Source organism: Olea europaea, chromosome 12, assembly GCF_002742605.1.
Source record: "Olea europaea var. sylvestris chromosome 12, O_europaea_v1, whole genome shotgun sequence".
Taxonomy (NCBI): Eukaryota; Viridiplantae; Streptophyta; class Magnoliopsida; order Lamiales; family Oleaceae; genus Olea; species Olea europaea.
Genome location: NC_036248.1, coordinates 28,792,612 through 28,806,174, shown reverse-complemented (window position 1 = coordinate 28,806,174; position 13,563 = coordinate 28,792,612). Strand labels below are relative to the sequence as shown.

Sequence of the window (13,563 nt, the reverse complement as noted above, 5' to 3'; positions counted from 1 at the left end):
CCCCCCCAAAAAAAAAGGGGGGGGGGGGGGGGGCAAAAATAAACCCTTCTAAAAAATGCTACCACCACCAACAAGCTTTTCTCCTCTTCTCCATCTCCATCGCAACAAGCTCATCGTGATATTGGTGTTGCATAACCGTCGATTGTTTCTAGGTTTTAAAGCCCACCAAAACCTTCAACTATGGCAGGAACTTGATTTGGGGAAAGCAGATCTGACTGACAAAACTGCTGAAAGCAGATTTTAGGAGTTGCACCACTAGGTGCGAAGAAAGGTAGTCAGGAAGGTGACGATTTGGGTGGTTGAGGTGGTGATGGATTTGAGATAAAGTAGTGATGGTTGTGAATTGTATGTAGAGGAGGACGTGGTGGTGGAGTTCTTCTGATTGAGCTTATTTAGGCTCTATCCCTACAGATTCATTAAGGCGGAGGTGGTGGTTGTGGAGTGGGGTGAGGTGGGGTTAGCAAGTTGATGGTGTTTGTGATTGGTTTATCGGATAATTTGTGACTAATAAATAATTTGTAATTTAATAAAATATGTGATTTACTACTAAATATGTAAATTGTGACCCACAAATTGTTTTTGTAAGTACGATTTTTGTGATTGTGACATTGACCTAATTAATTAAATTATAGGTTGCAAAATTATGTTAATGATCACAAAATGTGATCACCTGCTTTTTTAAAAAGTTCTACAAGTTTTTTATTTTTTTAAATGTATATTGAAACTTTTGTAGTTAAGTAATTTTCCTATTATTAGATGTTGTGTCACTTTCAGGAGCGGCCCCACTGGACCCTTAATTTTTTTGACATTCAAAAAAGCCCATACAATAGATTAATAGAAGCCCATGAGTTTTAACCCAGACCCAACAATCTTTAAGTTTTTAACATTGAAAATAAGGTCCATAATTCTCAAACCCTATGAACCAGAACCAGTGCGAGGCAGTGAGAGTGTGCGAGTGTGACGGAGGACAGACGGTGCGGTGCGACTAGATTGAAGAAACAAAATTTGGTAATCAATTTCTCTGTCTTAATCTTATTATTTATTTATTTATTTTGATAGTTATTTATGCAAATAACAAGTTTAGATATTGTGGTTGAATTAAAAAAATATATGAAGCCGTGAATTAGTGACAGTGAATGAAATGAATTGATATTTCAGCAATATGAATTGAAAATGTCTTGAATTGTAAATTGTTAGATAACTTAGATTTACTTAATTACTTCCTGAGTTTCCTATCTTGGAATTTGGATAGGGGCGGAATAGAAAATGTCTTGAATTTAGATTGTAGTGGTTTGGTTGTTGGACTTGGATTCTCAAATGTTGATTGTTACCCTTTTTACATATTTTTACCGGAACCTGTAAAAAAATTTCACATTAGGATTTAGGTCTCTTGGGTTTTAGTTACTTATATTTTATATCCAAGAATCAATCTGAGTATTTGTATTTCATTTATATTACTCAAGAAACTCCCTTATTTTTTAGATCAAGGTCATTTTAATTCATCAATTTTAGATTCGGAGTTCATCTCTTAACTTTCCATTTCACCGTTGGTATATTATGCAAGCTTTGTTTGGCTTGTAGGATAGGAAGATATGTTGAGATATTTTAAAACGGTATCTCAAATATCTACTGAAGAAAATTTTGAGGCAAAGAAACAACGCATTGAGCAAATTTCTATTGACAAAAATGTCAAGGCAAAGGAAGCCAGTGGTAAGGATGCTACTGTTGGAGAAAATGATGAAGCAAAGGAAGCAAGTATTGATAACACTAATTTTCAAGAAAATGATGAGGTAAAGAAAGCAAGTATTGAGCATATTGATGTTGCACAACTTTCCACGGATCCCGGATTAAGAACTCCAATATTAGATTACAATGTTAATCTTCGAGATCAAATATGAAGAGCATACTTGCAGAGAGGTCCGTGTCAACCTCAGAATCATGTGTTTCCGCATAAAAAATCAAGGCGATTTATTCCTGCTTGGTTCAATGAATATCCTAATTGGTTAGAATATAGTTTAAGTAAAAACATTGCATTTTACTTATACTGTTATCTTTTTGGACCAAAAAAGGGGTGGTGATGCTTTTGTAAAAGAAGGGTTCCATAATTTTAAAAAGAAAGATAGACTTGGAGTTCATGTTGAAGATATCCATAGTGCACACAATCAAGCCCGAAGAAATTGTGAAGCCTTAATGAATCAAGAGCAACATATTGAGACAGTTTTTTTCAAGCAATCAAAACGAGCACGGAGTGCATATCGAATTCCTTTAAATGCATCAATTGATTGTATACGACTTCTTTTACATCAAAGACTGGCTTTTCGTGGTAATGATGAGTGTGAAGAGTCAAATAATCAACGTAACTTTCTTGAACAGATGAAGTTTTTAGCTGATCATAATGAAAGGATTAAAGCTGTCACTTTGAAAAATGCTCCAATAAATCACAAACTAACATCACCAAAAATTCAGAAGGATATTGTAAGTGTTGGAGCTGTTAAAACGATTGATGTTATCATCAAAGCTATTGATGATACATTCTTTTCAATTTTAGTTGATGAATTTGAAGATATCTCAGTGAAGGAGCAAATGTCTGTTGTTTTACCTTATGTTGATAAGACGGGACATGTGGTTGAACGTTTTATTGGGATTGAACATGTTTCCAATACTACAGCTCTATCACTTAAAGCAGCTATAGATAAATTATTTTCAAGATATGGGTTAAGCATATCCAAATTGCGAGGTTAAGTTATGGTGGGGCGAGTAATATGGAAGGTGAGTTCAAAGATCTCAAAACACTTATTTTGAAAGAGAATCCAAAAGCCTTTTATGTTCATTGTTTTCCTCATCAACTTCAATTAGCTCTTGTAGCTATAGCAAAGAAGCATAAGAAAGTCCAAACACTCTTTAATTTGGTTTCTAGCGTGGTGAATATTGTTGGAGCTTCTTCTAAACGTTGTGATATTCTCCAAGAGAAACAAGAAGCCCTAATTTCTGAACCAATCATTAATGTGAGATTTCAAGTGGGCGAGGTCTTAATCAACAAAGTACTATTGCACATTTTGGTGACACGTTGGGGATCGCATTATCGTACTTTGGTTAGTTTGATTTTGATGTTCTCACCTATAATTGATGTCATTGAAATGATTTCAATTGATGGATCAACACGTGAACAAAGATGTGATGCTGATAATTTATTGGACTCAATGCAGTCATTTGAGTTTGTGTTTAATTTACACCTCAACTGAACTATCTTAGGAATTTCAAATGAATTGTCTACGGCATTACAAAGAAAAGATCACGATATTGTAAATGCCATGAGTTTAGTGACAGTATGCAAACAAAGACTCCAAGAAATGAGGGACAATGAGTGGAATTTTTTTTTGGATGAAGTCGTTTCTTTTTGTCAAAAGCATAATATTGATGTTCCTGATATGGATAGTGTCTTTGTACGCCCAGGTCACTCATGGCGTAATATTGAACAAATGACAAATTTTCATCGCTTCCGTGTGGATTTATTTTATTCTGTCATTAATATGCAACTTCAAGAATTGAATGATCATTTTTCTGAGGTAAGTACAGAGTTACTTCTTTGTTTAGCATATTTATCCCCAATGATTCATTATCTGCTTTTGACAAGGATAAATTAATTCATCTTGCTAAGTATTATCCTAAAGATTTTTCAAGGTACAGCTCATGACACTTGATGATCAGCTTCGAAACTATATTATTGATATGCGCTCGAACAAGGAGTTCAGAGAATTGAAGGGACTTAGTGAACTTGCATTGAAGTTGGTTGAGACCAAAAGAAATAAAGTGTATCCGTTAGTTTACATGCTTGTGACTTTAGGATTAACTCTTCCAGTTGCTACTGCTTCAGTTGAAAGAGTATTTTTTACTATGAACATTGTGAAGAATCAACTGCGTAATCAGATTGGATACCAATGGATGAATGATAGCTTAGTTGTCTATCTGAAAAAAGATGTATTTAACGAAATCGATAACAAGATTATTATACGGCGTTTTCAAAGTATGAGAAGCCGTAAGGAACAATTATAAAAAAGTACTACGTTTTGATTACTATCGTTATTTCTAACTTGAAATTTTTTTTTATGTAATTTTTTCTCGCCGCCCACTGGATCATAATCCTGGGTCCGCCCCTGGTCAGTTTCCAACTATCACTAAAATGTTGGGTTAGATTATGGATTATGAAGCCATTGATTTAAATGGTATTACAATTCATTATTTTAGAATAATGTTAGTCTTTGTATAATGTGGCAGTTGATTGATCAGAAAATATGGCTTGAATTCTTTGGACATTGTATCAAAAGGAACCGATTTATTAGTTTGATTTAATTGAACTGATTATTTATTGGTTTACATATACATTTATATATCCATTAAACCGATTTACTAAACTATTTGATTTTATAGACAATGTTTATTACATCAGTTTATATTAATTGATACGATTTATTTTTTTAATTCGTTAATTCCTCACATCGAATTTCTAGGACTTGAGAAAAATCTAATAATTATGTTGTCGCACATTCACCTGGAACTAATATAAGGAAAAGTATAGATAAGATGTATGAATGTTTTGTATTGGTGTTTGCACCTCGGCATGGCGAAGCCATAAATTTCTTCGATTAATAAAATTGTAGTTAAAAATTTATTTATTTATTTATTTATTTATTATTATTATTATTATTATTGTTGGTGGGGTTGGGGGGTGGTGGCTCAAACATAGACTAAACTTCAAAAAGCTACATAAAATCATGGTGAAAGAATCACGCTAAGTCACCTATGGAGATATTTAGCTCCTGAATGATGGCCATTATTTTAAAAAAAAAAAATGATATTTTGAATAGTAATTTTTAAGAGAGTGTGTAGTTAAAAAATAGAAAAGAAATTTTGCATTTACGTACAAAATATTTTATTGTGTGACCATGTGGTTGAAAATGATTGTGAGAATTAAATAATTTTGTTTTAAGGGGAGACAAACATGAGCTTTGTTGGCTTGAAATTTTCATTAAGAGATTATTTGGCAACTTCTAATATAAATTTTAGCAAATTTTGATCAAAATTAATAAAATGTGTGGATAAAAAATTGATAAAAATTATGAATCTCATAAAATATGTTATTAAAATTAATTATTGAATTTAACATCGATTTTTTATCAATTTTTTAAAGCTATCTCAAATAAGACTTCACTTTTTTCTCATATCCAAGAGCATTGGCGGATCTAAGATAATGAAATCAACCCAAATTACACAAAATCCTTTGAAGTCACAAACAATTTAAAAGTAGATTATTACGTTGAGGCTTTTGACAACACCGGGAACTATGGTAGAACAGATGGTTTGGAATTGGGCGTTTAGCTTTTTGGAGTTGTGGTTCAGTGGTTGTGAATTGAGAAATGTCGTAAATGATTATGGGCATTAGGTAATGAATATGGGCCTTTTTTTTATTTAAGAAAAGGCCCAACTAAAAAAGGCCTAAGTAAAGAAAAAAGCCCAATTATCATCTTCCCCAACTTTCTTTCTTCCCCAGTTCACTGTCTTCACAGTCATGGCGACAAGTTCTGAAAACTTCAACTGCGGGCTGCACCTGTAAATTTCGATGGAGCCAACACGAACGGCCATGCTACATTATTGGGTACTAGCTCCGTCACTGTCCAAGAGGCTATGGGAATCTTTCTATTATTAGGACTTGTGAAAGATTAATATCATATCTTTTGCTGACGTTGAAGTAATTGCGATGTAAGTTGGGTACTTAAATTCTTATGCTTTGGTGTCTTGACTTGACTAGTAGTCAAGAAAATCTGCTTAGGAAAAGCTTAAATAGTTACTCAACTCAAAAGTGATTATCTGGACATACCATTATTACGGTGACCTTGAATTTTTAAAATTTCTCATGTCACTACTCTTTTCTAGGTGTTGGATGAGCTTCATTTATGATCAATTTTTATAAATTATGACGTATTTTGGAACATTTCTTGTACTTTAGTAAATTTTGGCTCATTTTCACACTTTTAGGCACATTTTGGTACATTATGACACTTTTTGATACATTTTAATACATTTCGCGTATTTGTTTATTTTTTGGTACATTTCATGCACTTTGGTATATTTTGGTTCATTTTGATAAGTTTCATACAGTTTTGGTACATTTTAACGCGTTGTGGTACAGTTAAAGAATTTAAGAATTTTTATTGGAAAAAATTAAAACAAGGAATTTGATCCATCGCCACTTGGATTTCAAGAACTATAATGAACCACGAAGGCTTAATAAAGCTAAAAATCCCACGTTAATATAATAGAAAAGTAAGACCTATTTTACAATGTTCGATTTGAAATACAAATGTGAAAATAATTGTCTTTTAATAATTCTAGGTGTTGGGGACAGATAGGAGTTGGTACACTGATCTTGGAAAGAACGTCCATCAATGTGGGCCAAAACATTTATATTTCTAATAAATAGCCTTATTTGGATTATCTGCCAAAATTTTCCATCTTTATCCCCTAAAATATAGGTGTTTGACGGAAATTAAAATTAGATTTTTATTAAATTTTGATAGAAGTTTTTGAAATATGTAGTTAAAAAATTGTGGGATCTATAAAAGATGTGATTAATATTAATTGTTTGACGCTGACTCTGATTAAAATTTGAGCCAAACAGGGGCATATAATCATATTGCGATTCTAATTCCGTGTTTGGCTAAGCTTGAAGAAATTCTTTCACAGGTTGAAGTCGGAACAAGCAACGTAATTTGTTTGGGGATAGAAAAAAGGCTTGCAAATCTTGGGTGATGAATAGTCAAAAGTTTCATTAATGCATCTGACAAAAGATCGATATTGTATTATGGGAAATTGCAGCAAGGTCCCTCACTTTTTTCATTTTTTGCAGACTTTACCCAAATCTTCATTTTATATCAGTGGAGGTTCCCCACCTTTCATAAATATGCACTTAAAGTCCATCTGGACGGAAATCATAAAAAACACCGTCAGTTGATTGGAAAAATTAAGTAATCAATATCGAATAAAACTGTCCAAAAAGGTATCAACATCCAATAAAATCGTTGGATAGCAAATAGTTCGAGAAATTTTTTTCGGTCAACCACAAGTACATATTTATGAAAGGTTAAGAACTTTCGCTATCACAAAATGAATGTAAAAATGAAATTTTCTAGCAAAATTGCACTCAAACACATGCTCAATTACTTGCATGTTTAGAAGAAAGTATATATGGTAAAGGGTAAAATTTCTACATTATTTAAAAGTGAAAAAAAAAAAATTATCCAAATGCAAGAGTTTGAACTTTTTATGAAGAAATATTAAAACGAAGAATTTGATCTGTAACCACATGGATTCCAAGATCTATAATGAACCACGAAGGTTTATTAAAGCTAAAAATCCCATGTTATTTCAATAGAAAAAAAAGACTCTTGTACAGTGTTCGACTCGGTATGCTAAATTTAAATGGGAAAATACTTTTGTGTCTTCTAATAGTTGTAGGTGTTAGGGATTGATAGGAGTTGGTACACTATGATCTTGGAAAGAAACGTCCGTCAATGTGGGCCAAAACTTTTTTTTCTAATAAATAGCCTAATTTGTATTATCGACCATTTCACAACTAAGAATTCTAACTTTTTCCCCTAAAACATAGTCATATTCTCATTCTAATCCCGTCTTCGGCTAAGCTTAATGAACCTAAGAAAACTAAACTATTGAGATCTGATGTCTAGAGTATTGAGCCCTTGTTTGATAAAACTTTTTATAAAATTATAAGTTGATTAAATTTCGTTTTTAACTTTATTGAACTCATAATTTTCATTTTAACCACATTTAGTGAGACTCATCAGCATATAATCTGAAAACTTTGTACGAAGAACCACTATCCTAACGAGTTTGAAAATAAAAATTACTTAAAAACAGTTTTTAAATTTTCATTATTTATTTATTTATTTATTTATTTTTAACGCCCAAACATAATCCGAACAAGAAATCCCTTTTGGATAGTTCACCACGAAACCCTGAATTATATAAACAAATTTTTGGCAGCGATGAACACTATGGCACGTGACTTTCATTTCTAAGCAGCTTTTTTGGAACAAAATCCTCTTCGGGGAGAAAAATTGAATGAAGCAACAGTTGCAACTTACAACTTACAACAAAAAATGCTTTAACTTTTCCTGCTTTTTCTGCTCATTTTGGTGCCTGAATTCAGTTTCTAAGAACCACTTTCAACACCTCTCATTTCAATTTTGGGGGTTCTTGATTCTGTTCAAAGATTTGATACATTAGTTCAGATTGAAAAGCCCACTTTTTTTATCATTTTTTTTCAATAACCCATATCTTGTAATCAATTTATATAGAATATAAATTTTGTAAAAATGGAATAATCCATAAATTTATGGGCTAAAGAGGAAAAAGATGATTAGATGGTGGATATCAGCTCTGCAATTGACAGAACTTTTTGTGAGTTCTTTGGTGCATTTGGTATATGGGTTTTACATATTTAGTACAGCTGTGGCTGCCGATTGGTTTTTCAAGCCTAATTTGGATATTGGGTTGAAAAGGGACGATTCAAAAAGTTCAAATGGTGTGGATGATTTGCCTCCCATTGTGTTGGTTCATGGAATATTTGGTTTTGGTAAAGGAGTATGTATATGATTACATTACTATACATCAAAAATTGGAAGTTTTAACATTTCTTGCTTGTTTGGTAGAGTAGATTGTACATGACTCGATAGTACTAAGTAGAAAAACGAGCAGAAATCTTGTTGGTTGTACTGTTTAGTCATGTCCAAAGCTTCGTACTCAACAAGCCCTTTTCTGGGTGTTTCATGTCTAGCAAATTTGCAAGATTGAGTTTTTTATTCATATTTTTCAGAGATTGGGAAGTTTGTCGTATTTCGCGGGTGCAGAAAAGAAAGATGACAAAGTTCTTGTGCCCGATTTGGGCTCCTTAACAAGTATATATGACAGGTGCGTGTTTAATAATAGTCTCTTTTTCTCTGTAACTTTTTTTAGGGTTCTTAGTTTGGTTGTTAAGGTTCCTTTGCAACATTTAATGGGGATTGGGTTTTCAGGGCCAGAGAATTGTTCTATTATTTGAAAGGAGGGCAGGTTGATTATGGAGAAGAACACAGCAAAGCTTGTGGGCACTCCCAATTTGGGAGGACTTATAGAAAAGGTCCAGACTTTAATCTGCATTTCTTTTTGATAAATGCTGTCAAACACTAGATACTGCACGAAGTAAAAGCAGAAACTTTGACATGGATATGTCCACTTGCCGCTGCATATTTTTCACTATAATCAAGAATAAATTTTAGAATGGGAGATCTCACACCCATTTGTCTTATCTTGAACATACACAAAAGATGGCTCCCTCAAACTCCTTTATATAGTGTAGGAATCTATAAATCGATAAAAGCCCAATATACTCCTATAAATGAAAAAAAAAAATCTGTCCTTGGGGACCCTGAGATCGAAGGGTAAGTAAACAATATGGTTAAACTCCACCCTATCCAACGTAATATATTATCCTACTTTTTGACCGTGCAAATGTAAACTGCAGGGAATTACCCTGGATGGGATGAAAATCATCCCATTCACTTTGTTGGGCATTCAGCTGGTGCACAGGTAGTTCGGGTTTTGCAGCAAATGCTAGCTGATAAGGTTCGTCTATATATAGTGAATTTATATAAAATGAGACAAAACAGTTTCGGCATAAGAAAAACTAAAGATTCAATCTAATTTCAGGCATTTAAGGGGTTTGAAAATACTTCTGAGAATTGGGTGTTGAGCATAACTTCATTATCTGGAGCATTCAATGGAACAACACGAACCTATTTAGATGGAATGCAGTAAGTATTTTTGAAACTAAAATTCAACTTTGTTTATATAAGAAATTCATACTTGTGATTTTCGGGTCCAATCCATAAAAGAACGTTCTTGCTGTGACATCAATCAGTTTTCTATGGTGTCAAGTTTGTTAAGTTGGGCTGGATAAGCATTTGACAGTATGAAATATGAGAAGAAGCTAAAGTTTTGTCCATTTTAGTGTTTGGTACTAATTTTTCATTATGATTTTCTGCAGGCCTGAAGACGGGAGGTCCTTGACTCCCATCAGTCTGCTGCAGCTGTGTCGGTTAGGAGTAATAATCTACGACTGGTTTGACATTCCATGGCTGAAGGCCTATTATAATTTCGGATTTGATCACTTCAACATGTCTAGGAAAAAAGTTGGCATTCGGGGTCTTGTCTATAATCTCTTGAGGAACAATGGTCCATTTGCAACTGGAGATTGGATACTTCCTGATCTGACAATCACAGGTTCTATCAGATTGAACAGTCGTATTTGTACATTTCCAAATACATATTACTTCAGCTATGCCACCAAGCGTACACGAAAAATCATGGGTATTACTGTTCCCTCCGGCATTTGGGGGATACACCCGTTGCTTTTCATCAGAGTCCTGCAAATGAGCCAATGGCAACATCCACCAGATGTCACTCCACCCTACAAAGGATACAGGTGAATTGGGACCTAAACAGATTGTATCAACTTGGAAAATGAATAGATTTGTATAGGTTATACGTTTCATTACCATTCTAAAATGTCGGTTCAAAGTTTCACCTTTCTGGTATCATTACGTTTCTCAACTTTTTTATTTCATACATGTCCAGGGATAAAGATTGGTGGGACAATGATGGAGCCCTCAACACTATATCTATGACACACCCTCGTTTCCCGGTCGAACATCCAAGTCGTTATGTTGTCAAAGATTCCGAGTGCCAACCTTTGCAACCAGGCATCTGGTTTGTTTACCTTATTCCGGCTATTTGTTTGTCACATATATTGATGAAATTTGATTATAGTTTGAATCTTTTCAAGTACATGAACTAGAAGATGCGATCAAACTCCTTGCGTTTTTTCTCCTTTATCTACATACAAGGGTTCAAAAAAACTTTACCTTACCAATCCCCATGTCTAGCATGTGTAGTACTTGTATTTGCACATCTTCAACAATCTCCCTTGAGCAATCCATATCATTATGCCCCACGTGTCAGAAAATGGAAGTTCTTTTGTTTTGGAAGTTCAAAGCAGATTCATGTTCTCCTCCGTGAGAACATTGAAGTCAATATTTACTTGCCAAAGATGATGCTTAGTGAGTGTGAAGTTGGAGGTCAAAGTTTACCCAATTGGAAGAGGAATAGGCTGTAAATCCATGGCAATGGGTAAAATTATTCTCCATTCATGAGCTTATAATAGAGCTCAATTGTTTTCTATGTTCCACACGAAATTCTCTTTCTGACTGCATATAATTTTTACAGTTTTCTGTCTAGCAGAAAATTTTTCCAGTTTCTTTCATTCTTGGCGAGCTCAGTTGTTTCCTCTGTTCCATATACGAAATTCACTTTTTCGTCTGGCCAAAGTTTTTCCCATTTCTATCAGTTTTGGTGGTCGTGTTCGGGCATAAGTTCACTTCACTGTGTAGAATTCATTGCTCAGTTTTTACAGGTGACATTGTATCTTGAAAAACAGATGCTCAATGCAACCCCAAGCACTTGCATCGAGGGACGAATCTGTTTTAAGTATACTATGTAATACACAGGCCTCGATTTTCTAGTTTCTACTTCAATGATTCAAATTGATTTATTCCCATAGTTCTACATTTTCATTTTATTCTAACTATAGAATATATTTTATATTGTGTATTTTTCACTAACAATATGATCATCAAAGACCCCCTCAAGCAATAACCTCTTGTGGCCATCTTTTTTCAACCAAGAAGCTTACACACTATTGAAGTCTAACGTAATCTCCATAGTGGCTGTATCAGGTTACCATGGAGCCCACTTGGATCTTCTAGACCCCGGTAGATTCATGTTGTGCATCCACATGGCTGTTAACATTACGTATAGTTCGATTTCAAAATGTTAACCTAATATAATTAGGCATGGTAGTCCAACTCTTAGGAAATTGAAAGCTAGTTGCATGTCTAGCCGATGTGGGACTTTCATTTGCACGTCTCCGACGGATATTGATTAGAAGCTTTCCATTTTTTAACAGAAATGTTCGATTTGATGCAGGTATTACAAGATTGTTGAAGGTGATCACATTCTTTTCATTATAAACCGGGAAAGGGCAGGAGTTCAATTCGACCTGATGTACGACAGCATTTTCGAGCGCTGTAGGAAGCATGCATTTAGAAAGACTCCAACATTACCAAATCAAGTGAACCAATAGTCTGTAACTATTGTATCCCAATTTGAATTTAAATGTAAACACATTGTAGGTTGAATTTTCAACAATGCCATATTTGTTCTAAATACATTAATTCAAAGGAATGCATGTATCATTTTCTAAACATTTGAAGAACAACAAATTAAGTAGATTTTTGTCAAAAAATAAAAAAATAAAAACCGAAGCAAATGAACAACTATTACAAATCTCGAGTTTTAAATAGACAAAAATGGCTCAGAACATCAGGATTTGCTCTAGAATCCACCTATTCAAACCGGGGTAGTTGGTCTCGAATGACCTCGTCAGTTAATACGAGTCCTTGAGTCATTCTAGCCATACGAGCAAGTCGGGGGACGAAAAATCAATATGTAGACGTGACCTTTTACATAAGCCTGAGTTCATATTCACCTGCCATTGTAATATATCTCACCCATGGTAGAGCCTGATAGCCACTTTTTTCGATGATTTTCAGGTAACGAACCTACAAAAAATGAGTTTTCAAGAATTACAAAGAAAATTATCCGATGACGACGCCTTTTGCCAAACTAGCTATAGATGAGTCTTGCACAAGTTATCGTGATGGCTGCAGTGAGTTCGAATAAAGCAAACTTATCAGTATAGAGTCTTGCACAAGTTATCGCGATGGCTCACCTGTATTCCTGAAACAGTAAAATATGGTATCTCGAACTTCACACGTATAGGAGCTTTTTTCTCTGGAGCTGATTCCTCAGATACTATGCTCGGGAGCCTAAACTCAGCTCTCAACATATATTCCTGAAAAATAAATGAAGCAAAAAAGGTATCAGAATTGAGAACTTTTCAATGTAAATATAATTCAAAACCAGGCAATAAGTGAAACTAGAGCGAGAGTGAAAGGCAACTCTTACCTTACCACCTGGAAAAGATTTTATTTTCCAAATCAACGCATCATTTTCGGGTGCATAAGAAGCAGACCCCATTGAGGTCCGAATATTAGGATTGGTAGAATCCGATGGCACAGGCAACTCAATTTCGACATTGGTCGCAGTACTGAAATTTCAATTTTGCACAAAAATTCAGAAAATGACAGGCAATAGCACAGAAAATAAAGACGAGAGTTGAAACATCATAAACACATACCTGCGCTCCTTGAACTGGCTTCTGGCTTTTACCATAATTTCCATGCGGCTCCTAGAATGTCTTTCAACCTGAGCTTCAACCCATACCAGAGGTTTTACCTGGGAGAGACAAACACCTCTTGGCCAAGACTCCCAACATATTTGCAAAGAGAGCAATTGAAAAAGACCTAAATGTTAAGCTCCCCCCCCCCCCAC

At 34.3% G+C, this 13,563-nt stretch overlaps 3 protein-coding genes across 5 annotated transcripts in view; 2 read left to right on the top strand and 1 right to left on the bottom strand.

The window, feature by feature from the left end:
* Positions 1–2,762: 2,762 nt before the first annotated feature.
* Positions 2,763–4,053, top strand: LOC111406873 (zinc finger MYM-type protein 1-like). Its single transcript, XM_023036237.1, has 3 exons — positions 2,763–3,162; positions 3,253–3,566; positions 3,682–4,053. The coding sequence occupies exons 1-3, from the start codon at positions 2,763–2,765 to the stop codon at positions 4,051–4,053; spliced, it is 1,086 nt and encodes a 361-aa protein (XP_022892005.1).
* A 3,942-nt stretch (positions 4,054–7,995) lies between these two features.
* LOC111406320 (lipase-like) lies at positions 7,996–12,354 on the top strand. Of its 2 annotated transcripts, none has more exons than XM_023035704.1 (8): positions 7,996–8,658; positions 8,891–8,985; positions 9,090–9,193; positions 9,578–9,678; positions 9,763–9,866; positions 10,100–10,537; positions 10,690–10,821; positions 12,097–12,354. In XM_023035704.1, the coding sequence occupies exons 1-8, from the start codon at positions 8,431–8,433 to the stop codon at positions 12,251–12,253; spliced, it is 1,359 nt and encodes a 452-aa protein (XP_022891472.1). In that variant the 5' UTR covers positions 7,996–8,430; the 3' UTR covers positions 12,254–12,354. The 2 variants fall into 2 exon arrangements, with proteins under 2 accessions (XP_022891472.1, XP_022891473.1); XM_023035705.1 differs by having other exon boundaries at positions 8,537–8,650.
* The window catches only part of LOC111406321 (AP-1 complex subunit mu-2-like), an 8,076-nt gene continuing 6,816 nt past the window's right edge, over positions 12,304–13,563 (bottom strand). For both annotated transcript variants that reach the window (XM_023035706.1, XM_023035707.1), the window contains exons 8-11: positions 13,370–13,467; positions 13,138–13,279; positions 12,902–13,024; positions 12,304–12,731 (exon numbers count right to left, since the gene is read on the bottom strand). In XM_023035706.1, coding sequence (XP_022891474.1) covers positions 12,633–12,731; positions 12,902–13,024; positions 13,138–13,279; positions 13,370–13,467 — 462 coding nt within the window. In that variant the 3' untranslated portion in view covers positions 12,304–12,632. The remainder of the gene's footprint in view (positions 12,732–12,901; positions 13,025–13,137; positions 13,280–13,369; positions 13,468–13,563) is intronic.

What these genes read in the sequence shown, in the direction of transcription:
- LOC111406873 (XM_023036237.1), top strand. Translation starts at nt 2,763, where the DNA reads ATGGAAGGTGAGTTCAAAGATCTCAAAACACTTATTTTGAAAGAGAAT. An exon ending in TTCAATTGATGGATCAACAC is followed by an intron (nt 3,163 to 3,252) that starts GTGAACAAAGAT and finishes GAACTATCTTAG; the next exon opens with GAATTTCAAATGAATTGTCT. An exon ending in TGAATGATCATTTTTCTGAG is followed by an intron (nt 3,567 to 3,681) that starts GTAAGTACAGAG and finishes AGATTTTTCAAG; the next exon opens with GTACAGCTCATGACACTTGA.
- LOC111406320 (XM_023035704.1), top strand. Translation starts at nt 8,431, where the DNA reads ATGATTAGATGGTGGATATCAGCTCTGCAATTGACAGAACTTTTTGTG. An exon ending in AGCAAATGCTAGCTGATAAG is followed by an intron (nt 9,679 to 9,762) that starts GTTCGTCTATAT and finishes ATCTAATTTCAG; the next exon opens with GCATTTAAGGGGTTTGAAAA. An exon ending in ACCTATTTAGATGGAATGCA is followed by an intron (nt 9,867 to 10,099) that starts GTAAGTATTTTT and finishes GATTTTCTGCAG; the next exon opens with GCCTGAAGACGGGAGGTCCT.